Raw genomic sequence first — 23,573 nt, 5'->3', positions numbered from 1 at the left:
TTTTTCCTCCTGAAGCTTGGCTCGTTTAGATCCAACAAGGCCATGCACCATCAAGCTGCCCACTTTGGTGTGTGTTTCCATGCCAAGGAGCTGGCATTGCCCACCAGCTGTTGGAGGGGAGCAAAGGAGCATCACCTGGCTTGCCACATCTCCTCGTTGGCGACAGCTTCCCAGGAAGAGGGCTTGAAACTAAAATTGAAAATTAAAATAAAATCCAGCCATCAGATCCACGTCACTGTGTTTAGCCCATCACACAATCAGTCCTTCTAACCCAAGCAGCTACAGACCTCCCAGGCAGAAGAAAACCTCTCGTGAAGCCTATGGCTCTGTGACAGCAGAGAACTGAGCTGATCCTCAGTCATTCATAAAACTTTATTCCTCTCTCTGCACCGGGAGAGCCTCTGGTGCTTACATTGGTTGTTTGACAGCATCCCAGCTAGGCACGAAGTGAGAGATGGTTTTTACCACCCATCACAGCTCAGTCCGTGACATTTAAAGCTTTAGATGTCCCACGTTCTCAGTGTTTTTTGGCTCCCAATCAAGTTTTAAATAAGAATTGGACCTGATAATTCACTAGAAATGTCCTCTTTATTCTAACTCTAGCAAAAATATCACAAGCAGATTTATTTTATGTTCCAAAACACAAAACATTATGATTACGGTACATGTTTAGTTTCTCTAACACTGATGTGGTTACACTGCTGGCAGAAGAATAACGAGCAGGAAGGTACAGGCTCCTCTGCCTCTTACCTCCCATAGTCTTCAGTCCAGTTATAGAGATTCCTTGTGAGACGAATCCACTCTCCTGGGTCAAAGACAGCATCAGAAGGAACCAACTTTTCACAAGTACCCCACGGCCAAAGAGAGTAACTCCTTCTCCAGGTGGAGTCCCCTTCATGAAGACCTATGCAGACAAACACTTCCTTACTGCCAAAAAAAACACACAGAGGGGAATTGTGAAGCCACGCCACAGACCTTGGGCAACCCCGCATGCTCAAGCAAGCCACCCACCCCACATCAGTGCAACTGGCAGGACTTAAGCCACACATTTTCTGGGGCACAGACACCCACCCAAACCTTCTCATGTCAGAAGGTGCACGTCTCCAGGTCCAGCTGCAAAACAGATCCCACGCTGCAGATAAGGACCCCATCCAGTATTGCACATCTGTGCAGCCAGCACAGGAGATACCCCAAGGGAGATGTCCTCTCTCCCCTCTGCTGGACCTCACACACGTGCCAGAAGCAGGAGGAGAAGCCCATTTCTTCCTGATGGCACTTGCCCGTGCTCTTCTGCCTACCCACACTCGCAAGGCTCAACCCAGCTAGTCTAAATGCAGATGCTATTCTTATTCATGTGAGTATCTAATCCTTTCTCCACTCTTACTAAGCTATTTTTATACGATGATTATTCGTGGAATACATTCATTCTATGCTAATCACTTGGCCACAACGCTCACCAAGGAGAAGCTGCAGTCATTTGCTCTCCAACTATCATCATTTTGAGTATATAGGAATGTTTCTTTTTTTTTTTTTTTGTGATGAATTGTCGGTAAAATCAAAACAAAAATTGTAAATATTCTCTGCCAATCACCTTATTTTTCCTTCCTAAAATCTAAACCTACCTCAATACAACAAGAATATTTTATCTTGCTCAACAAGATATAATATTGTTCAACAATACTGAATGTTATATCTGGATGGAGTTACTTCTGCAGAGATACTTGCTTTAATTGTAAAAATAATCTCACCACCAGGGAGGAAGTCAGCAGAGAAAATTGGTCTTTAGGATGCAGTACCAGGCTGTTCCATAAACAATTTCAAGAAAAAAGGGTTGAAGATTTTAGGAAAGCTGTTACATACGAAAGAAATGCTTACTGTTTATTTATTTTGAGGAAACGATGGAGATTAAAAGTTCGTGTCCCATCAGGTAACACTCCTTCCACAGGATTCCAGCGGTTCCCAGGAAAAGAGACACCGGGTAAATGCTTTGCCAGCTTGGGTAAATACCATTCATAAGTCATCATCTATCACCAAAAACATTACCACAGTTAGAACAAGAAGCAGTTTTCATCCATTTTACACCCAGCAGCTGTAGAAATGGTTTCTGTACGAGCAATGACTCCATTTACACAGTAAGGGTCACCTCCCGTTTCAGCAATGGCTTTCAATATCGGTTTCTGAACGTACCTCCTGGTCCACTAAGGTGACATCTGGCCTCACTCCTTCACAATAATGAAGGTAACGAAGGGCGTTCCCGGGTAAATCTCCTCTGAGCAAGACCACTGCACCCATCGGCATAGAGGACAGCAGGTTTCTCGCAAAGTTGTCAACAATATAATTGGTGCTCTGATCACAGGTGCTTAAGAGAACAGATGAGAAAGAGCATCTTACAACTAGGCATCTGCGTGGCTTTGCCCATGTTCAGAATAACTTTATGCATTTGGCATCCACAGGTGAAGCCGTTCATGTGGTCAGATCCTGCTGAACATCATCATCTCCATTTACAGAAAAAAATAAAGATATAAAAACGAAGCATTTAAGACTACAGTGCCTCAGACACCATCATCAGAGGCATGTCATGACATTTTTGCCAAAATACACAATCATTGCATGCATTCACCTTCATTCTGACTTTTTCCTGGGCTAAACCTAAAGACTTACTAGTTGGAGCTGGAATTGCCACTACAACAATGGCTCTAAATATTAGAAACCCTCCTCACCCTTTTATTGCTTTTAATTAGGCAATAAGTACCCATGTTTTTGTAGCACCAGGTAGAAGATTTACATTTCTTGAGATGGGATCCTTTTTGGTACTCCATCATGTGCATGCACACCAGCATGTACACTCAAGAGCAGGACGCTCTCCTGCCCATGCACCGTACTCTTCACCAGCTCATCAGCCTCTACGTGAGCATCCCTACTACTATTCTGGTTTGTACCCAGACCACAGCAGAACCTTCAGTGTGGTTATGGAATAAGGAAGCCCTACAATACAGATCTAACTCAAAGAAGAAAAAAAAAGTAAGAGAAAGTCCTGGGTAGAAGGAAATCTGCAAGGGAAGGAGAAGGTGACTGCTTGGGACAAAATCAGTTCTGTAAGCATTAGGCAATAATGCACAGATTCATGGGTTTCCTCCAAAACAAGCTTAGGTATCTACATCATTTTCTTCCTTCAGCCCTGACTTACAGCCTGAGGTTGGTGCTTGGTGGTTCTGAGGGTGTTCAGACAAGGGACTGGGGCAGACTCCACACCCCAAGTCCATGACCACGGCTGCTTCAATGGGCACCTGGACTTGTGCAGGTTCCAGCAGCACCCAACCACACAGCATCCCACAGCCCTGGGGACTCCTTACCTGTAATTTGCCCAAATTTGAGCACCAACGAGAGCCACAGCAGAAAGCCACTCCAGCCACGGCAGCTCCCGGCCACCCTCCAGCACGGCACCGGCGAGGGACACGAGGACGGGCAGCCCCAGCCCTGCCAGCACAGCCACCACAGCATTGCTCTGCATCCAGAAACGCTCCACCTAGGGCACAAACGCAGGGCATGTACCTCCTGCCACGGGATGCAGGTCCAGGTTTTCAGGGTAGGATGGTCTCTGGGCTGAGAAGCTCACAGTTAAAGAGCAGACAGAGATACGCAGAGGGTTTTTTTATTATTATTATTTTCCTTCCTTTTAAATACAAATCATCCATCTAAATTCCCAGAGACCACATCTCTGTTTCCTCAGCTATAAGGAAACAGAAAATGTAGCTGCATGCTCGCACCCTGTGCAGCTCCACGACAACCACCTGTTCCTGATGAGCCGGGGATGCAACAGCAGCCGACAAAGCCTGAAGGAGGCTTCTTCCAAAATTTAACACCCCAGAGCGATTTTCAGAGTGAAACTTACCACGCCCAGAAACAGAGGCTTTGTAACATCCAAATTTGCTCTCCAGGCAAAAAAGACAGAATAAACACACAGCATTCCAGCGAAGAGCCAGATCACGGAGGACTTCTGTTGCCTTCTCCTATGAAAAATAACACAGCGCTCTAGTGGTGTGATCAAAAAGTAGGAAAAAAGTTGTAGGCACTTGAAGGTAACTGTCTCTCTGCATGCCTAAATGAATTTAATTCAAGCAGCTGCTGGGTCTTTACCTTTGCAATTTATGAAACCTTTCCAAAGCACACAACCATCTGGGTTGCAAGCTTTTTAAGCCTGCGGTCTACAAAGTCTCATCGTAACCAGGTGCAGGGCTATTTTGCTCTTTATCAATAACCAGAACAGGACAACTGCTGGAATTTCTGCACAGGGAAGCTCCACACGCCACAAGGCAGAGAAAGCAGCCAAAGCTCACACCCGGCTGGTAAGAAAAGTGGCTCAGAGCAAAGAGTCCCCTCCAACTTACGGCAGCGCTGCGCTGAGACAGGCCACGAGTGCCAGGGCGAGGACAGGGAGGGAGAGCTCCGACCTCATCTGCGCCAGCTGGGAGCTGTGGAGAAATGAAGTGCACGTCTGCATCACCCCGAAATCGCTGCCAACACTCTGAGAGTAGCAAGGAGCAGGGCAGAAGGACAGCGTAACGCATCCCTGTGCTGCTGGGATTAAATCTACCAGGAATGGGAACAAGCTGGGTTTATACGCCAGGATTTTGGATGAAAAAAATTGCTGGGGAGGGGATCGAGCACTGTTCCCTCAATAGGAGGACAGACAGACATGCACTGTCCTGGTGCTGGACATGCACAGCCCCAGCTTTGGAAGGAGAGGACAGGCAGGAGAGGAGCCACCTGGGCTGAGAGCACAGCGGTGGTGACAGGTTTCTCCCCACTGCAAGGCACACTCAGGATTTTACTCACACCAGCATCTCTCTCATACTGGATCCAGTCTCCGACTTGGCCTGGATTAAAAAGAAAGAGAACCCATGAGAAGCCCACACACTGACTAATGTGTCACTGGGGCAAGGAAAAGGCTTTTCATTTTCAGTTTGCAGAGCCCCCAGCATACAGGGCTCCTCCAAAACCCCTTCAGGTGGTGCCACAGAGTGGGCACAGGGAACAGGAATTGCTTAAACAAAGAGAAAAGCACATGGGCCTCAATTCCTGCCTGCTTACCAGCCTTGCTCATGGCCCCTCTGCACTCACAGATCTGTAGAGATATATGAGATTTTTTTTCATTGCAGAGACCTGCACTCCATGGCACAAGCCTGGGAAACAAGTGGTGCGTGGTGGAGATGAGGAAATCCTTCCTAGGTGCTTGCTGGAAAAGTGGTGACGACCAAATATAAGGGAGAGTGGATCCAGCAGGTCTGGAAGGAATATTTAATCTTGATAAAAATTGAACAGTCACTTGAATTTATTTATTTATTTTTTAATTGAAGTGTCAGAAGATGGAGAGCCAGCCCCCAGGCCGTGGAGCACCACCAACCACCTCCTGCTTCCCATGTCCTGGCTTTCTGTCTCCTGCAAAGCCTCACCTTGCTGGATGCTGATGGCAGCCACGATGGTTTCCTTGCCAGAGATGACATTTCTGATCCTCACCTTAGAGGGGGAGGTTTCTGTGGTTTGGCCCCAAAAACCCCAGCAGGGTGCAAGCCCACTACCCCCAGCAGGCATCACACCTGCTGCTGTGATCTCTGCAGGGAAATGCTCTCTCCCCAGCACAGCCACCCTGGTTTTTTTTTGACCCTGCTTGCCCCTAAAACAAAGCAAAGCCCCTCCCTAGGACCTGTCTGTCCATCCAGGCAGGGCTCTGGCATTAGCCCAGCTGGCATCGGGACCAAACGCTTGGATTTTGCTGCATTTACTGCTCCAGCTTCAGACCAGTTCATCGTAAATGTGATTTACGGGGCAGGATTACACGCGGTCCAGCCCTAAGCCGCCTGAACATCAACTTGAATTCATCACATCTGATGGAGACAGGAGTTAAGGGATTTGCATGCCCAGCAGAACCTAATTCTCGGGAGACAGCTGGGAACAGGACAACAGGGGAAGTCTCCGAAGCCCTTCAGAGGGTGGATGTTACCTCTGGAGGAGTTTTGGAAGGATTTGATTTGGATTTATCAAATCTTTTGCCTCGCATGCTACAGCCACACGGCTCTCAGGGATGGCTGTAGCAGCGTTCCTTGGAATGGCAATGGGGTGCTCATGGTGTGTCACCAGCTGGAGGCAGCTGCTGCAGGCACAGGACTTCATTTCTGAGGATGCCGAGGACCCCAAGGAGTGACAAGATACATAAATCAGACCTCTTTCTCTTCTCCCAGCCCTCCGCACTGAAATCTCTGAAGCAGGATGGAAAGAAGGGGTGCTGGGCATTGCTTTCTTTGGGTGGCCAGAGCCAAACATCTGAGTTAGGGCTGGAGGAGAGAGATGCAAACCCTACACCCTGCAGAATCACATCACACCTCCCTCCCTTTGCAAGAGCACAAAGCAGGCAGAATTATCCAGAGCAGAGGATTCTGAGATCCCCCAAACCTACCACTCATTTCGATAAAATATTCAATGTCAATAAAATATTTCAATAAAATATAACTAGGAAGTAAGTTAGAGGAATCTCTTTTAAAGGTGAAGCAATGAAAACTGCTTGCATTGTCTTTAAATAGCTATTTAAAATAAAATAATCAACAGAAGACAATTATTTGTCTTACAACAAGGAAAACACAAAACTGATGTCATCAATTCCCTCTAGCAAGGCTTGCTCTTTGGGCTTTTATAAATATGAGACTTCTGTACAGCATACAGTAAATAATACAGCTCACACCACTAAGACATCAGCCATCTGATCCATGCCCAGAAACTGTGACAGATCAGAAGGTCAAAATCAGAAATAAACATTAAAAAAAAAAATCATTTTCCATTTCTTAGCCAAACTATTTAATGTCATGAACAGAAAGCTCCTGCTATCGCGTATCTCAAAAGAAAGCCATCTAGAAAATGACCCGTATTTACCAGACTGAACGTCCCATATTCCTCCCTGAGAAAGTGGGTCAAAAATCCTTGAAAAGTCGTCTGGTCTCCCCATGTCCAACGGGCTCGATTGAGGTAGGACGAAGCCGGCAGATAGAGATAAGGCAGCAAACCAGCCAAGAAGCATAAACCCAACTTCAGCAAATGGCCTAGGGACAATTCCTGCACCAAAATATGTCATATTGCATAACAATGTTTATTTTAGTTTAATCGTGCTGGAACTTCAAGAACAGATAAAGAAAAAACATCAAATATATTTACACAGAGCTGATCTCTCAATTTATAGTAAGTCCCTACAAAATGCTATGTTAAACCTTACGATTTTGTGGATTACTAGGAAACTGCATCAAACTGATCTCCTTTGCATGGCAGGGTGAAATTTAAGTGAAGCAAATAATATTAGCTAGGACTCATGAGTATCATACTCATTGCATCTTTCACATTTAAATCATGGCATGACATGCATAGATGGCTGAAGCACTGCAAGGCTGAGATAACCCACTTTGCAGCGATTAAGAGTTGGCTGGTATTCCATCTGGCAAAAAAAAAAAAAAAATGCTGCTCTAGTACAACTACACGCATCACCACCATCATCAGGAGTCGGTTTTGCCATTTAGTTTATCGTGATTACGCTGGCTAAATTGGATAGGCCAACTTTTGGGGTGGGATTTTCAAGACTGCCTAAGGGGTCAGGAAGACAAGACTTTCAAAGGGACTTGTGTGCCTAACTCCTTTAAGTGCTTTGGAAAATCCCACCCCGGAATATTGCACGCTTGCTTTCTCATCAGGCACCATCCTGCCAATCAAAGCACTCCCTTCAGAATTTGGGGTGATGTGGATGAGAGCCCATTCAGATCGACGACCTACAGAGCAGAGAAAGTAGCTCGGTAACGTCGCCGGTCAAAAATTCCTTTAAAAGCCTGGCTCTTTTTTGTTGGTTTCACTGGAAGCCACCATTTTTGATCGATTAACCTCTTTTTAGGTGGTGTTCTGCAGCAGGGTCTACTGGGCTGGTGTCTAAGTAGGGTGTTTCCCAGTGATGCCATATTGGCACAGCATTCTCCCTGCTAGAAATCACGGATGTCTCTCCAGGCCTCCCTGGTTGTGAAAAAACAAATTTGTTTTTCTCTGTTTAAAGAACACAAATGCACTTCCATCATTTTGTTAAGGGAAATATGAGGTCAGGAAGGCTTTTGCTGGAGATGCTGACCTCTTGGACCAAGCTTGTCTGAGCTGCCCCTATTGCAGCTGATGGGTTTCACTCCGGGCTCAGCTCTGAGCTGTGCATCCCATCCAAGATGTGCAGCCCTTTTCAGAGCAAAGCAGGGCTTCTGCAACACGTCAGCATCCAGCCCAACACAGCCACTTGCAGAAGACCACCTACAGGTGACAAAAGCATTGCAGGGCACCTGGACATCACCGGGAGCTTCATCCAGATGGATGCACATCACCTTCTTGAGCCAGATGTGCCAAGACGTCTTCTTACCTTCTTATACAATTAACAAACTTAATAAGGAGGTGTAAAGTGAGGGACACCCTGAGAAGGGATCTCTACTAGATGAAAGGGACATATTTCTAGGTGGAAGATTGGATCAGATGACCTCTAGCTCTCCCTTCCAACCTCAGCCATTCTGTGATTGTGATATTCGACCAGCTTCGGTGCTTGTAGTTTCGCTGAAGGTCAGCCTTGCTTTGGTCTTTGTTCCAGCTGGCAGAAGCCAGGTGCTCTCCCCAAAAGATGACCTCCTGTAGGACTCACAAGTCCTGGCAGCATTAGAGCTGGAGGCCAACAAGCCTTTTAAGTCCCAGGGAGGTGCTGAAGGGGAGTCCTCCTAGAGATCAGCACCTGCAGCACCCTTCCTGCCATGCTACCTACTGTGGCTACGTCTTCAACTATTGACACCAATCATGAGATGATGTGCAACAAGCAGAAGTGGGTTTTGTGGTCCCACCAGGGAATCGACACACAAAAACTCATCCCCAGCCATGCAAAAGGCAGTGCCATCAGCCAGGAGAGGCTGCTCACGCCCGTGGCATCCCACCAACAGGTAGGTACCTGCACTGAACACACTTAGCTCCTGCACACCGAGGAGTTTTAGCTCAGAGTATTGGCCTTGTGGCTGTGTACTGGGCACTTACAAGCAGCCAGGGCACTGAGCTCCTGTGCCAGGAGCCACGGGCAGGTCGCTGGTGTGAGCAAAGCCCCTACACTGCGATGGGCTGTAAATTCAGGTGGTTGACTGATGAGTTTGGACAGAATTCCTACTAACACAGTTCGTACATCAACATATAAACAAATGGTTGGAAAAGAAGAATTATTAACGGCCTTAAAACAAGCTAAAACAGAGGCATGGGTCAGCAAAATACGTACCGTCTTCCTGAGCAGCCGGGAGAGAACCCAGGGCACGATACAAGCCACATAGAGCACTATCGTGTGCTGGTTGCACAGGCTGAGCCCGCAGCAAAAGGCACCGAGTCTAGAGATCTGAAAGGGAGAAAACCAAAACCTCACAGTTACTCTTTATCACCTGCAAAAACACCCAGATGCCAAAGCAGCTTCAGCACAGCCCACAGCACGCTTAGAGAAGGCAAAGCACATCAGTGAGCACTGGTCGATTGTAACACAGACACACGGGTTACTTCAGAATATTTTTATGCCACAAAAAAAAATAATGCCACTTTTATGTACAGAGACATTATTTTACATAACAGGAATGATTTTTGACTCTTTTGCAGGCACAGTGGGCTAACGTCAGGGCTACACGAACTTGCTAAGCCAAGGGAATTGAATGCAGCATCACTGAGTGGTCCGAGATCCTTTCTGAGCATCTCTGAAAGTTTTCTGATAAAAAAAAAAAAGGTAGCATATCCAGATTCTGCAGCACGGTGCAGGGCATTTCTCATGCTCAATCTTTCTCCTCCTTCTCCATCACTGGCCATGTGGTCCATGTCACACCCTGGAGCCACACTCTGTCCACACTCCTCAACGGGCAAAAAGCCACCAGGGTCCCACAGACATCGTTGGACAGGAGCTGACCACCCATCAGTCACCAGATCATTGCCCCTGCTAATTTCAGTCATTGGTGACAATGAAGTGTGTGAGGTGCAAACACTTGCCTTGGCATGGCGATGGGATCACAGGTAGTTTTTAATCGGTGTTCAACACTGGATGCTGCTTTGTCCCAGGAACACCTGCCAGAACTTCAGAAAAACTTTGTGGGCTTCAGAGCTGCCCTGCAGGACTCAGGACCACCTGAATAATTTTTCCAGTACATTGGTGAACCAAGCAAGCTCCTGAAAATGTCTGAAAGACAAAGTCAGATTTACAAAAAGTGTCGCCAATTCACTGTAGTCTGGCCTCTTTGAGGCGTGTGATGCTGGCCACCCAGAGCATGGAAACAAGCTCACTGACTGCTCCTGAAAACCTCACCTGAAAATCCAAATGGAAATTGAGCACAGCAACCACAGGAGCAGGTCGGAAAATGCCCCAACTCCATCTTTGTGGAGCCCAGTGTCTTGGGGCAGAAGTGACCAGAAAATACAAAAGCCCGATGATGAAACAAGGCCTCTATAAGCCAGTGATAAAACACGTTATTTGAGAATTTGCCAAGCTGAGTAAACTACCACTGTGTGCTCCTGAAATTCCAGGCTAGCCTGACAAAAATCCTTTTATTCACACAACTTAGAGGAGTCACAGCAGGCAAGTCTGTAAGAAGAGAGGAGATCAGGTGTTCAGGCAAATAAAAGTAGAAAGAACAAGGCCAGTGAGCAAGAACACCTTTTGACTGCCGAGTCCGTTTACAAAGTAGAGAACACGGCATGAAATTCAATGTCTCTGTATTTAATAGTGGCATTATTTTAGGGACACATTTAATTTCAGGAGAATATACATTGAACTGCACAGAACTGATTGAAAATTTGGTCGTTTCCATGTTTCATTAGAAACCTGGGTTTCTGAGTTGATGAATTTTGCTGTATGATGCATCTATTTGCCCTCGGGAACATCACAGTTCTGACAACAAACCCTCGAACACCCACAGCCTGGTTTGAGTCTTTGATGCAGAAAATTAAACTTTGCACTGAAACGTTTAGATGAGAATGATTTTGCTTTTTCCTCTTCTATCCCGTGTGTGTATAACAACAAAAAGCCAAAGCAGATCCAGCACATCCCACCTCAACCCTTAAGGAACGCACACAGATCCTTAAATTTTGGCACTTCTGAGTCCAGGCAGGTCAGGGATCAACACCACCAAGCACAGGTGCTGAACCCAGTCCCCAAATCTGGCCTTTCCTACGTAAAGTAAACTAAATCAATACTAAATGAACAGGAAATTAAACAGACACGTGATGACTAATTGAAAAAAAAAAAAAAAAGAACTATTCACTTTCCTTGAGATGTTTTACCTTTGATCTCTCTTTTGCAGTGGATGCCTCCTCAAAATGCACGGTAAGAGCCATAAGCAGCCCCACAAACAGATTGTTTAAGCTAAAAACCTCCGCCGTGATGGACCACTGCCATGTTAGACGAGAAAATGAAAACACCCCCGCAGCAAGGATTCCTCCAGCATATGAGCCAGAAAGCCTGCAAACACAGATAACATGAAATCTTCTTTTCCAACAAAAAAGCCTACTTTATTGTCCTTTTTTTTTTTTTTTTTTTTTAAACATACTGTAGCAGCAGAAATTTTGACTGCTACCCAGCATCCTCCCAAAACATTATATGGTTAATATCCTCCTAATAATTTCCTTGCAGAGAATTGCAATTAGGGAGGGCGCACCTCAAGCCGTCCCGTGTATTCGCAAGGCGCTGAATACCAACCGGCTGGCGAGCCAGGCTGCCTTTTTCTCCTGAAACACCACAAAAAAAAAAAACTTAAAGAGTATTCAATTCGGTTCAGAAACCTTGATGAGCAATGACACAGCGGGTCACGGTACGCCAAGCCAGAGAGTCATGCCTCTAACGGGATGCTCTCCGCTGGAGGACATGCGAGCAGCGGTGCAGCCTTAAATTCATCGAGCCCCTGCATAAAGAGTGGATTAGAGCTATTCACGACGGACAGCATTAGCAGAGCTTTCCCGGGGGGAACGTTTGAGTGTCTCAGGGGTGGGTGAGGATTGCAGTGCCCCCAGCCCCGGGATGGAGAGATGCCCACCAGAGCCAGGGAGAGGGGAAAACGAGGGCTGTCCCCAGCTGGATGGGCTACGGCACCCAACGCAGCCGCCTTCCCAAATCGGCAGGGAGCCCACGAGGTGGGATTTAGCCCAGGAAACCCATTGCACCTGCTCTGCCATAATAGCTCTGCCCTTCTGGATGTGTTAAGGGCAGCTCTGGCTCTGCTTTTGTTGTTTTTTTTTTCGAAGCGTGGTGGTTCGGGAGGTCTCCCCCGTGGGATGTCGCCCTGAAGAACACCATGCAGGGCACCACAACCGGTCAGTTGGAGACTTGGGCACCCACACAGGACTTGTTTATGGGGTTCCTCATGGGACACAACTGAGATAAATGGAAAACAAGTCAACAACACCTACAGCCACGTCACACAGATGAGGGAGGTGCTGGCACAGCACTCTTGAGCAAGGGCTCCTCTCCTTGGTTACACTTTTCTTCCCGCTTTCCTGAAACAACCTAAGCTCTCTCAGTACACTGAAAAGCCAGCACATTTCTGTAGATGTCACAGGAGGACCTGTGCAGCTAGAATTGGACATTTTAACCCATTAAAAATGGGAGGCATTGTTGATGGGAAGGACTGGACGGAAATAATGGCGTGGGATGACCAGATCTCCATTCTTCCTCCTGACATCGGACACCCCAAGTGGCCTGGGGAAAGCCACCCTGCTGCTCCATTAACTGCAGAATCAATTGCAAATTAAAGTGACTACTGATGAACCCCATGCCCCACCACATCTCCCGGGTGCTCCCTAATGCCTCACCACCATGGTGGACTCTTCCAGTGCTTGAGCTTCGTCAATAGAGGTCTAGGCATTGAGCACGAAAATCTCCAAGAGAAGACCTGTCGCTCGCTACACGAGGCACTCAGCAAAATAAAAGCCACGTACTGTGATACAGAAATCCCTATAGAAGTGTTTTTGGCATTGCTTAAAATCTTCAGCAAACTCGCAAGTGATTAAAGGTGTTAATTATTACAGGTTTTCTACCAGCAGTATCCCAAAGTTGCACAACCTCATTGAGAAGGTGTTCACGAGCACTGATGCTGCTCCGTTGGCTTTGTTACCAAGCCAGCTCAGCATCTCCATCACCTCCAGGAGAGGTGGGAAACACAACAGGTCTTCCTTCTCCTTTAAACAGCACTGAGTTTTACTCAGAAAGAAATAAAATTTGTAAATCCCTCTGAAATTCTTGCAGCGAAATAAAGCAGAAAAGGTAAAACAACTTCCCCAAACTCCTTGGGATGAAAAGCAGCTTACTAGGCACAACTCCTGATCGTTTACCAAGTCTTCTTGTCTTTCCCAGAAAAGACTCGAGCGCCTTACCAGAGTTCAAATGAGCTTAAGGAGCGCCTGCCCTCTCGATAAAAAGTCTCAAACCTGCGCTTCAAGTTTTAGGAAATGAGGATTAAGCAAAAGCTACTCAACCCCAAACTTAAAGACTTATCCCGGCTGTGTGGGCAGGGGGCAGCTCTGCTCCCCGTCCAGCCGCCGAGCTGCACAGGGTCGGGATCCAGCACTGGACACATCCACAGGTCTTTTCTTAAAAAGAGCTGGCACTGCCTGGGAAACCCTCGGGAAAGCGTGTTGTTGAGCTCCTACAAGTATAGCAGGTGCTTTAAAAAAAATAATAATAGGAACAGGCTGAATTCTTTGAGATCATCACAACAGCAGCTGGGAAATGCAGTTTGGCAAACACAGTCTGGAGAACCAAAGTTTTTTCCAGATGGCAATAATGCACTTACAACTCTGCTGATTCAGAGAAATGGGATTGATAAGACCAGGTAACCCCAGACAAGGATGAAGGCCTGACCAGCAGAAAATAACACCTCACGCAGGTCTACTCAAAGCAGCAGCTCACAGTACGCAGCAGCACCGGCAGAAATGAATCCCACATGACTCTGATACACGATGCTGGGCCTGAATTAAGTCAGGTCTGCCTTGAGGCTGGGCTAACGTGACCAAAATTGGACCTCCCCACACCATTACAACCACCTCCTGGTAGCCCCTCGGGCTCCTCCAGCACGGTGTGGCACTGTGCTGCCCCTCTCTTGTTGTAGAGCCAAGAGAGCCCTCAAAAAGTTGTCCAAAGAGGTGACAATCAGCTCAGGCAGAGACAACAGAGGCCCACTGCAGAGCAAAGAACATTTCCAGGGTGGAGGAGACACTGGTGGGTGCTAAGTCATGTAAGGCAGAAAGACACGAAATGGAATGGAAGAGGCCCAAAGATGGGAATGAAATAGAGAAGGGAAGAACTGAAAGAAAAGGGGCAGGGACTGGACCATAAGTCGAGAAGCATGAAACTGAGAGGATGAAAGTGTTTGCAAAGCAGGAGGCTTCCCTGCAATCTGCCATGGAAGAAGCTGTTGGTGACAAAGTGTTGGTAAAAACAGAGGGATCAAGGACATCAGGGAGCCAGCAGGCAATCACAGAATCACAGAATCACAGAATTTCTAGGTTGGAAGAGACCTCAAGATCATTGAGTCCAACCTCTGACCTAACGCTAGCAGTCCCCACTAAACCATATCCCTAATGACTCCTTTGGAGACAGGCACATTTTACTGGTTAAGAGAGTAGGTTGTGGAACAAGGAACAAGAGAAAAACATGGGCACAACCCCATTCTAAGGCTCTATCCAGCTGGAAGGAGGCTGCACTTGGGCTAGGCAGAGGAAGGCTGGGTCCCCGAGAGGAAAGCACTGAGGCAGCACCACCCTGCCTTCAGAACAGCCTCCACACACGGAAACTGGCTCGTGAAAGAAAAGGTCTGCAGCCAACGCAACAGGGGGAAAGCCTCCATCATTTCTCCTAAGGATGTTACAGCTAACGTCGTCAGGCCCGCTTTGATAAGAAGTGAAGCAGAGAGTTTGAACACAACCTGCCTTCTGGCCTCCTTCATCTTACTTGGAGGAGAAGCCAAGGGACTTGCATTTCTGATCAGTTTGGGGCAAGGCATGCACGAAGCACATGAAGCACTTCAAAAAAAACAAAAAAATGAAATAAAATTATACAAGCAGGAGGAAGGTCCCTTCCTATCAGTCAACTAACTATAATCCTGTGAACATGGGCAGAAACTCCCATCATCTTATAATGCACTCACGAGGGACAAGAACAGTCAGCCAAGAAGAGGTCACACAGCCCTTTGTGGGAAGTATTTTCCCATGACATCCCTAAACATAAAAGGAAAAGACGAGAAAAATTATTTTGTTTTCCTGTTCAGGCACCAGAGTGAAAGAACGTGTGCCCAGGCCTCAACTCCAAGGGCACGGGCAGCACAAACTTGCTGTAGTTGGCAGTATTTAGGCTGCAGCTTGTTGTTAAGAGTTAAATCAACAAGGAAAAATCAAATAAGGTATTTAAATATTTTTTTTTTGCTTCCGATTTGTGTCTAAACACTAAAACATGTCAACATGCAATCCGAAATTTAGCCTCTGTACTAATTTTGATAAAACTTTTTGTTAGCCAAGAGCATGGGTTACATCCATCTGCATTTAACCAACCTGATCAACTTGATCGGCATTTTTATTTTTTAATTTAGAAAATAAAAGCTGACATTTTGTATTTCATAATTTGCAGGAAGTTATTAAATGATTTGGATAAAGCTATAGAAGGATGAGAACTGAAGCCTAACTGAAATGTTTTAGTAAAATGCAATCTTCAGTGTACTGGGTTCATACAGAAGAAAAGCCAGCTAACCAAAGCTTGCTGTATCTTTGAAGCTAACGCATTAAACACTGGAAACACCTATCTGTACCTAGTAAAATAAGCTGATTATTTCTTCCTTCTTTTTCCTCCAAAACTTTAGAGGTAGCAAAATCTTTTTTTAAAAAAAAAATAAAAAATTTAGTGATTCAAGAAACAACTCTCCTGCTTTTAAACACCTGCTCCAATGAATTTTTTTTTTTTCCCCAATTCATTTCCCCCTGTGCATGCAGCGGATGACCATGACTGTTGGTGCTCCCGTGGCACTTGCACAGGCTGCAGGTGCATCACCAGCAACTTCTGCCTCTGCACTGCTGTAGCAAAGGTATATCATTTGAATATGTTTATTTCATGGTATAATAGACCAGACCATTACAGGTTTAATATTTCAAATTTTTTTAAGTGGTTTCACTTGTTTGGTTTATTAAAAAAAAAAATACTTTTTTGATGCAGATTAAAGAAGGAAGGGACTTCGAAGACCTTTCACCTGACTTCTCCTGAGTGTGTCTGTGCATTGGTGCTGAAATAGAACTACTTTTTAAAAAGAAAACCAAGACCAAACACAAGTTGAGGACCAAAGAGATGATAATTACCCCCCAAATCCCATTTCCTATAAGTTTGCTGCCTCTTAGCCACAAGCACTCATTGCCCAAAGCTGGTTCCTCCTGCTCCCAGCACCGAAGAGCCAGCGGGGGACAGCAGGGAGCAGTGACCCAGCTTTCCTGCTGCCTCGGGCACCTTGGGGGGCTCCACGGGCACTTAAACCATGCCTGCAGCCTTCATCCCCAGCACTGGAGGAGGAGGAGGCTGTGAGGAGCTCGGCGTGGCTCGCCCATCCCGCTTGAGTCTTCGTGGCCGTCAGAAGATATTAACACCCAAACAGGCAAGAAAGCCACAAATTAAAAAAAGGGGACGATCAGAATTGGCTAAGGAGCATTGATCCAGCGGGGATTTTGGCTATGGGGACCCAGTCCCTCCCAGCACCCCATTGCACAGGGCCTCCTGGAGTGGGGGCTTGAGGCAAGGACACCAGCACCGTGGCTCTGTAGGGAAACACCGAGATAAATGCATTTAGGAAATGCCCCGCTGAGTGCTCAGCACTTCCTAGCAAGGCAAGCTGCAAACAACTGTGCTTCCAGCCACCAAATCCAGGAGGAAACTTCTCTCCCCATGTCTTTTTTACCAGAAAGAGTAGTTGAGTTAGGCTCGATTCACAAACTCAGAAATCCTTAGAAAATAGGTAGGCTTGATCCCGGGCGCTCATAATAAACGGTGCCTGCTTCCAGCAGCCAAAAAGAATAAAAAAAGAAAAAGAAAAAAAAAAAAAAACCCTCTCAGTAGGAACCGGCTTTAGCAATTTAAATGTTTTATAAGTTTTTTTTGTAATTGCAGAAACTTTTCCTAATCTGACATTTGTTAAAACCCCTTATTAGAAATTATGCAGCCGCGGTAGCTGCGGCAAAAAAAAAAAATTAAAAAAAAAAAAAAAAAGAAAAAAATAGAAAAAAAAAAAAAACTGGAGCTGGCTTCACAATTACCAAGTCAGCCCATGCAGCCCTCCGCTATTGTGCGGGGTGGCATAAACCCCCCGGCGGGCTATCAGCTCCCTGGCAGGCAGGGGGCTGCGCTATTCAAAGCGCGAGATACAAGCTGCGGGGCACAAACCTGGCAGCTCCCATCTGACCCCGCAATCCCCGGCTGGTGACAGCTCCAAGCTCCATGGCAAATTAGGCCTTCTCACATTACAATTGCAGGAGACAGATTCCATTAGCGGTATCTGAAATTGAGTGGAGAGCTGCTCTGTTATCAGACTTGACTCATAAGCGCCGCTATTAATCAGAGCTATGATAGCATTTATATATTTCAAGCTATCTGCTGCCGCTGTGATATTCCGCTACAAAGGGTTGATGGGACTTAGGGAAGTGAACAATAGAGCTTTCTGGGAAAAGCAGAGTAAATCAAGAAAGTCTGTGACTTCCACACATTCTGAAGGGATTGCGGTTTACATAAATTTTCTCCCAATTGGAGATTGAGCTCTTCCTCATCTTACACATGGGATTTAGTTGTCACTCAATGGTAACAGCTGTGAAAAGGTGAAGCGGCCCACCGCTCGGAATATTGCCTCCGCTTTTAAAGCAATTAACCCATGAACAGGAGGATACCTGGTGATATCAAAGGGATTAAGCCAGGCAGTGCATTATTAACATTTCCTTGAACTAATTCTAACTCTGACTAGCTGTCAGAAAAGACTCTTCAGTCTTTAAAAAAAAAAAAAAAAAAAAAAAAAAGAGTTTTTGCCCTGCTTTTTCTCTCCCCCCCTCTTCAAAACGAAGTGGTTATTTCAGCCGAATGTGCGTACTTTAGAGCAAAATGCAAATGAACAGATTTGCTAATGGCTTCGAACAGGCTGAACTCCACGCCGTTTTCTTAGGGCTACGAGAGGAGAAAAACATACGATCAATTAGCCAGGGGTCACGCTAGATATTGGTCTAAAAGCAAATTAACGCCGCGGTACCTTCCATTCTTCTCTCCCTCCTAAAACTTGGTAACTACTTGTTACGCGCGCAGAGCTCCTTTCGGAACTGCGTTTTGCTACAATGGCAATAATCTAAAATAATCTGGAATCGGGAAAATCCAAATACGCCCCTTAAGAAGATTCCTCGCTCCCCAAAGCCCTGAGTTCCCATTTCCCCACGCTTCGCCAACGGCCAAGGGGGCAGCGGAGCGTGCTCGAGGCTTTCCCCCCTCGATGAACACCCACAGCCCTGCTCCGTAATCCCCTTCCCGCGGCGTTTCGAGCTGCCCAGGTCCCTGCAGAGGATGCTCTGGGGTCGCTCTGCCCGAGGAACGGCACCGACACCCCTGCAATCCCCCAAAGCCTGCCCAGAGAGCGAGTTGAGCCGCCGGTGACAACCCGTGCAGCTCCCCGACGGATCCCAAGGATGCCGAGGAGTTCCCCACGGGCAGCAGGAAACTTTTTCCAGCGCCGGTTTTAGGGGAGCACAACGCTGGCTGCGGGGTGGCTGGCGACTTCCACGCGGGGTTTTTCCTCCGTTCAGCCACAACCTCCCTCTGGGAAGAGCCACGTCCTCCTAAACACCCAGTCCTTCCTGTGGGAGCTGAAGGAATAGCAATGCCAAAGCAAGGAGGCTCAGGACGGCGAGGTGCTGCTTCCAAAACACCGCTGTCATTCCACCAAACACATCCCCACCGCTCCTCTGTGTTAGGGGGGGAGAAGAGCAGGCTACGGCTCATCCACAGCCCCAGCTTGTTGCTTACAGACTGGTTTGGGGGGCAGTGATGTGCTAGATATATTCTATTTTGTATATGTATCATAAAGGTCCCAAATTTAACGCAATAAAGGTCCCAAATTTAACACGATACCCAGGACAGCAAGAGAAGAGAAGCGAGGCGCTCCGTTCCACGCAGCATTTTTCTCCTTTTCAAATCCCAAATGCAACTCAGAATAAAGCTGGAAAAAATTACAAGAAGTCCTTCGGAAATGCCACCTCCTACTCTACCACTGCACCTGCAATAATTTAGCTTTGGATGGTTCCGTGGAGCAAACCAGCCAAGCTATGGAAGGTGGAAAAACTGCACGTAAAGCAGGGAAAAGCAAACTATTTCTCTCCGCAACGGAGAATGCAAAGAACGCATCATCTGTGCAGAAAATTACACTTTGGCAATCATATTATAAGAACATAATTGGTTTACTTTGTAAACTTGCTATGCTTTGCCTCCCACAGTAAAACAAATAAATATTTGTTTAAGGAAACAATCATATAGTCGCACTCGCTGCGCCCTACAAACATAATGCCGCTCGCCCGTCTTTCAAAGCGGAGACGAATTATTTGCATCAGTTACAAGCAGCCTGAGCAAACTCTTTGTAAATGCCATTTTACGATAATTACAAGCGATTTCTTAAGACCGCGCGGAGGGGAAAACCATATTTGATAACTAATTCAAAAGGAGCAACGCGCTCGTTCGGGGATAGTCTGGATTACTGACAAAAGGGGCTTTTTTTTTTTTTTTTGAGGTCCAACGCAACTTTGCTTTGAGAAGCACGAGCCGTGCTTAAAAACGAACGGAGCAGGAGCCAGGGCTGCTACTTATTGACCCCGCGGAGCATCCCAGCACCGAGTACCTGGGCGAGGAGAGAGCTGGTTAAGGGATAAACGCGCCGAGCGCCGTTCGGTCCTAATCCCGCACGCGCAGCCTTGCCCTAAATTGCAATAACTAAGAGGGAAAATAAACTGTCCTGACCCACCAGCGACTAAAGTCGGGAAACGGCACTTAAACGCCGGGCACAAAAAATAAATGGGCTAAAAGGAAGAGATTTACTGTACGCAGAGGCTGGGAAACGCGGAGAAATCCCCCTCCCCGCCCCGCCGCGCTGGTAAACAGCACCCGTGCCCGGCTGGTGGGTTTGCAGGCAGAAAAGAAAGGTTTTAGAGGTTAAGTTCAGGTCAGACGACAAATGAAATTGTAACAGCCCAAGTGACATTGTATAATGTCTTCTTCCACTCAATCAATAGGGCACTGTGAGCCCCATTACCATAGAGATGGCTTCCTCCCTTCTGAAGGGTGTCTATTGTTTGACGAGAGAGATTTGCCACTTGAACCGTGTTGCTCCCAAAGGATGTGTACTTCATCAATTATTTGTGCTCCTAACATCTACATATTTTCATATTAACGTCCCCAGCGCTCGCGCGGCAGAAGGAGCGGCCGCTCGTTTTTTTTTTTTTTTTTCCTCTGCTACTGAAGGGCTTTCAGGGGTCACCCCGGCAGCTAAATTTTAATTAAAACACCCAAATGCGGCAGGATTTGATAGCCTGGTTTAGAGCCTTTGTGGGTTCGTGCAATCCTGGTTAAAAACAAAACGGGCTGCCTTCAGATATTTAAGGCTTCCAAGCATGCAGTGCCAGCAAACGGCTTTCAGGAAGATTTTTTTTTCAAGTGGCAAGAGAGAAGAAACTTTTTTTTTTTGCCAAATGAGTGTCTTACATTAATCAATTTTAAGGTGTTTAACAGGAGAACCGTAACATTGTAATTTGTAGATAAAAGTGACCTGCAACACCTTACAATTTATTTCAAAAATCAGTCAGTGCGAGGCTGAATAATTGATTGCCAGTCTCTGCCTTACACCTATAAATAATTTTCTGCAAGTCCTGACAGCTTCTGTCACCTCCCAGTCCCACGATTGCTGGTCTTCCACGCAAGTTTTATATTTGACAGAAGGAACACCTTCCAAATCCAATTAAAAAAAAATAAATAAATAAAATTAAAACCTCTAGAAGCGTAAAGAAAAGTCTCAAACTTGGCTTGCCATTCCCCCAGTGCGCTCCCGTTCCTCTAACGCAAGGATCGCATCCTTGCCCAGCACAAAAGGGGCACGTAGGGAACTGTCGTGTGCGACTCGAACCTAAAAAGCAGGGCACGGTGACTGTCATAGTGGGAACAACTGTAATTGAAAAATAAAAAAAATCACCACCCAGTAATTCAAAATATTCAAGAGATTTAGCAGCTCCGTGCAGGAGTTTGGAATATAACCAGACTGTGCTCTGATACTGGGCTCGGCACCACACCACGATGCCCAGCTCACCAAATACGCTTTGCAATACGGGGTGTTGAATTAAAAGATGCTGCTTTAATTACACACAGACCCTAAAAGTAAAATCGCTCCCTTCCAAGGCAGCAGTCCACGAGACCTGCTGCTGCGTGCTCAACGGGACCCAAAGAGCAACTCCCTTTTAGCTGGGGAAGATGCACACGGACAGACCCCACAGAGGGTTTAAGGGGGCTCGAGGCCCTCGGGCTGCACAGGATCTGCCCCCCCTTGAGTCCTGATTTTATTTCTAGCTGCACCCACCGCCTGGAGGGGCTTCCCTGAGGGGGCTCTGCTGGCTGGGAGGATGAAAAGGGCTTTTCCCCGAGCCAGCAGAGCGCCCCACTTTGTCCTTGAGGACCGCATCCCCAGCCCCCCGACACAATTCCGGATTTCACTAACAGCCTGGAAAGGCGCCCTATGTCCCCCCCCTCCTCCCTGCGTCAGAGAACATCAGAAATTGTTTGTGCGGGTTGCGATAATCCTCTCCGATCTGGGTCAGGAGGAGGTTAAGAGCGGCGAGGACTCGAGCATCAAAGCAGCCCCCGGGGGGTCACCGAAACCCCGGGCCGGGACCGCGCGCGCCTCCCAGGGGCAGGGGTGCAGAGACGGCCGGGTCCGGGGGTGCTGCGGGTAGGGTCCTGCCTCGGCCAGGAGCTGCAATTAACTGGAGTTCCCGGTTTAGCCGTAGGTGAAGCTCATCTTGTTAATTCAAACGGACCATCTGCATCTTCGGAGAACGACAAACTTCATTAGTTCTGCTTAGTTAGCCCGACGGCCGCCGCGCGATAACGAGCCCGAGCAACCTGTCACGTCTTTGTAAAGGGAAGGGCGCACTTTTTATTATCGCTATTACTATTAAAAAAATAGAAAAGAAAAAAAAAGAGGAAGCTTTTGTGATGGAAAAAAGGTCAAAGCCAGATTAAACCGCTGCTGAGGAAGCAGCTCCGGCGGGGGCAGCACCCGGACGGAGGGGACCACCCGGGGGCACCCCGGGGACCGTACCTGAGCGCCGTGTAAAAGAGCAGGGAGGCGGCCGCTGCTCCCAGCACGCTGCTGAGGAGGTTGATGCGGGATGCGGGGGTCCCACCGGGCAGCAGCCCCAGGGCCAGCCGGGCCAGCAGCGTGAACAGGGGGTAGCCAGGAGGGTGGGCGACCTGCGGGCACAGAGGGACACGGGGCTGAGCGCGGCACGGCGCGGGGACGGCGGCATCCCGGCACCGGCCACCCCACCGAGCTCGATCGACCCACCACCAGCAGCGGGGTTCTGTTTTTTTTTTTTCCTCCCCAAAAGAAAAACAAACAAACAAGGGGTTTCGTGCCAATTTTCACCCCGCAAATATTTCTTCCCTGGCTGGCTCCGCCACAGCGAGCGGCTGAGCGGAAAGAGGTGCCACGTCGCGTTACCGCGCCTCGAACCGCTCCTTGTTTGGGTTCGCGGGATATTAGGGTCATTCAAAAGGCTGTTTGGGAAAAGAAAAAAAAAAAAAAAAGGCAGATTCGGAACTATTTTATTGGTTAGCAAGTTGAAAGACCACACTGCTATCGGATTACCACCACGCTGACAGTCCTAAGGTCTTGCCTAAAGGGATCATGCACCATAATAAAGTTTATTAAATAATAAAACTTATTAAAATTGTTAACCCGATTTATTTTATTCTCCCCAGCTTATACAAAATTTGGGTTGATAATAAGCCAGCTACTGTATATACAGTAAAGCCTTTGCTTTATAATTTAGTTTAATTGGATTTAAAACTTGAAGTAAATTGTCGCGTGCTGTACTTATAAGTTAGTAAAAACTGTGGTTTGAAAATAAATTAATCTACTTTACTCCATGCTTAATTAAACTTCCTTAATTCCTAAAACTGTTAATGAGAGCATTGATTAAACAATAAAACTAATACTTACTCCAAGCTCATATGCGGCTGTGATCAGCTCCCCTGTGAAAAAATAATGTAAAACCAATAATTACTATTAGGAAATGACACTCCTCCAAAGTTTTCAAAATCCAAATGCTTGCATTGGGGTTTTGCATTAATTTGACTGGATAAAACTGTAAATCTGCAGAGATTTAACAGCATGAAATTTTCTAAGAATATTTTCTCCCTCTGATGTCACTGCGCAAAATATCTTTTGTGTGTTTTCGCGAGACTTTTTACCAAC

General features: G+C 46.8%; 1 protein-coding gene across 1 annotated transcript in view; it reads right to left on the bottom strand.

Moving 5' to 3' along the window:
• Positions 1–23,357, bottom strand: part of TMEM260 (transmembrane protein 260) — a gene marked incomplete at its 5' end in the record, with an annotated part of 30,353 nt that extends 6,996 nt beyond the window's left edge. Inside the window, 13 exons of the mRNA XM_032187846.1 lie at positions 136–189; positions 751–927; positions 1,876–2,024; positions 2,188–2,359; positions 3,354–3,526; positions 3,893–4,010; positions 4,389–4,472; positions 4,837–4,877; positions 6,925–7,104; positions 9,314–9,427; positions 11,347–11,524; positions 22,416–22,567; positions 23,319–23,357. Of these exons, the coding sequence (XP_032043737.1) occupies positions 136–189; positions 751–927; positions 1,876–2,024; positions 2,188–2,359; positions 3,354–3,526; positions 3,893–4,010; positions 4,389–4,472; positions 4,837–4,877; positions 6,925–7,104; positions 9,314–9,427; positions 11,347–11,524; positions 22,416–22,567; positions 23,319–23,357 (1,631 nt within the window). The remainder of the gene's footprint in view (positions 1–135; positions 190–750; positions 928–1,875; positions 2,025–2,187; positions 2,360–3,353; positions 3,527–3,892; positions 4,011–4,388; positions 4,473–4,836; positions 4,878–6,924; positions 7,105–9,313; positions 9,428–11,346; positions 11,525–22,415; positions 22,568–23,318) is intronic.
• Between the last annotated feature and the right edge of the window lie 216 nt (positions 23,358–23,573).

This window comes from Aythya fuligula, chromosome 5, assembly GCF_009819795.1.
Source record: "Aythya fuligula isolate bAytFul2 chromosome 5, bAytFul2.pri, whole genome shotgun sequence".
NCBI classification, from domain to species: domain Eukaryota; kingdom Metazoa; phylum Chordata; class Aves; order Anseriformes; family Anatidae; genus Aythya; species Aythya fuligula.
Note: the sequence above shows the minus strand (reverse complement) of the source record. Positions and strands in the feature narration are given on the sequence as shown.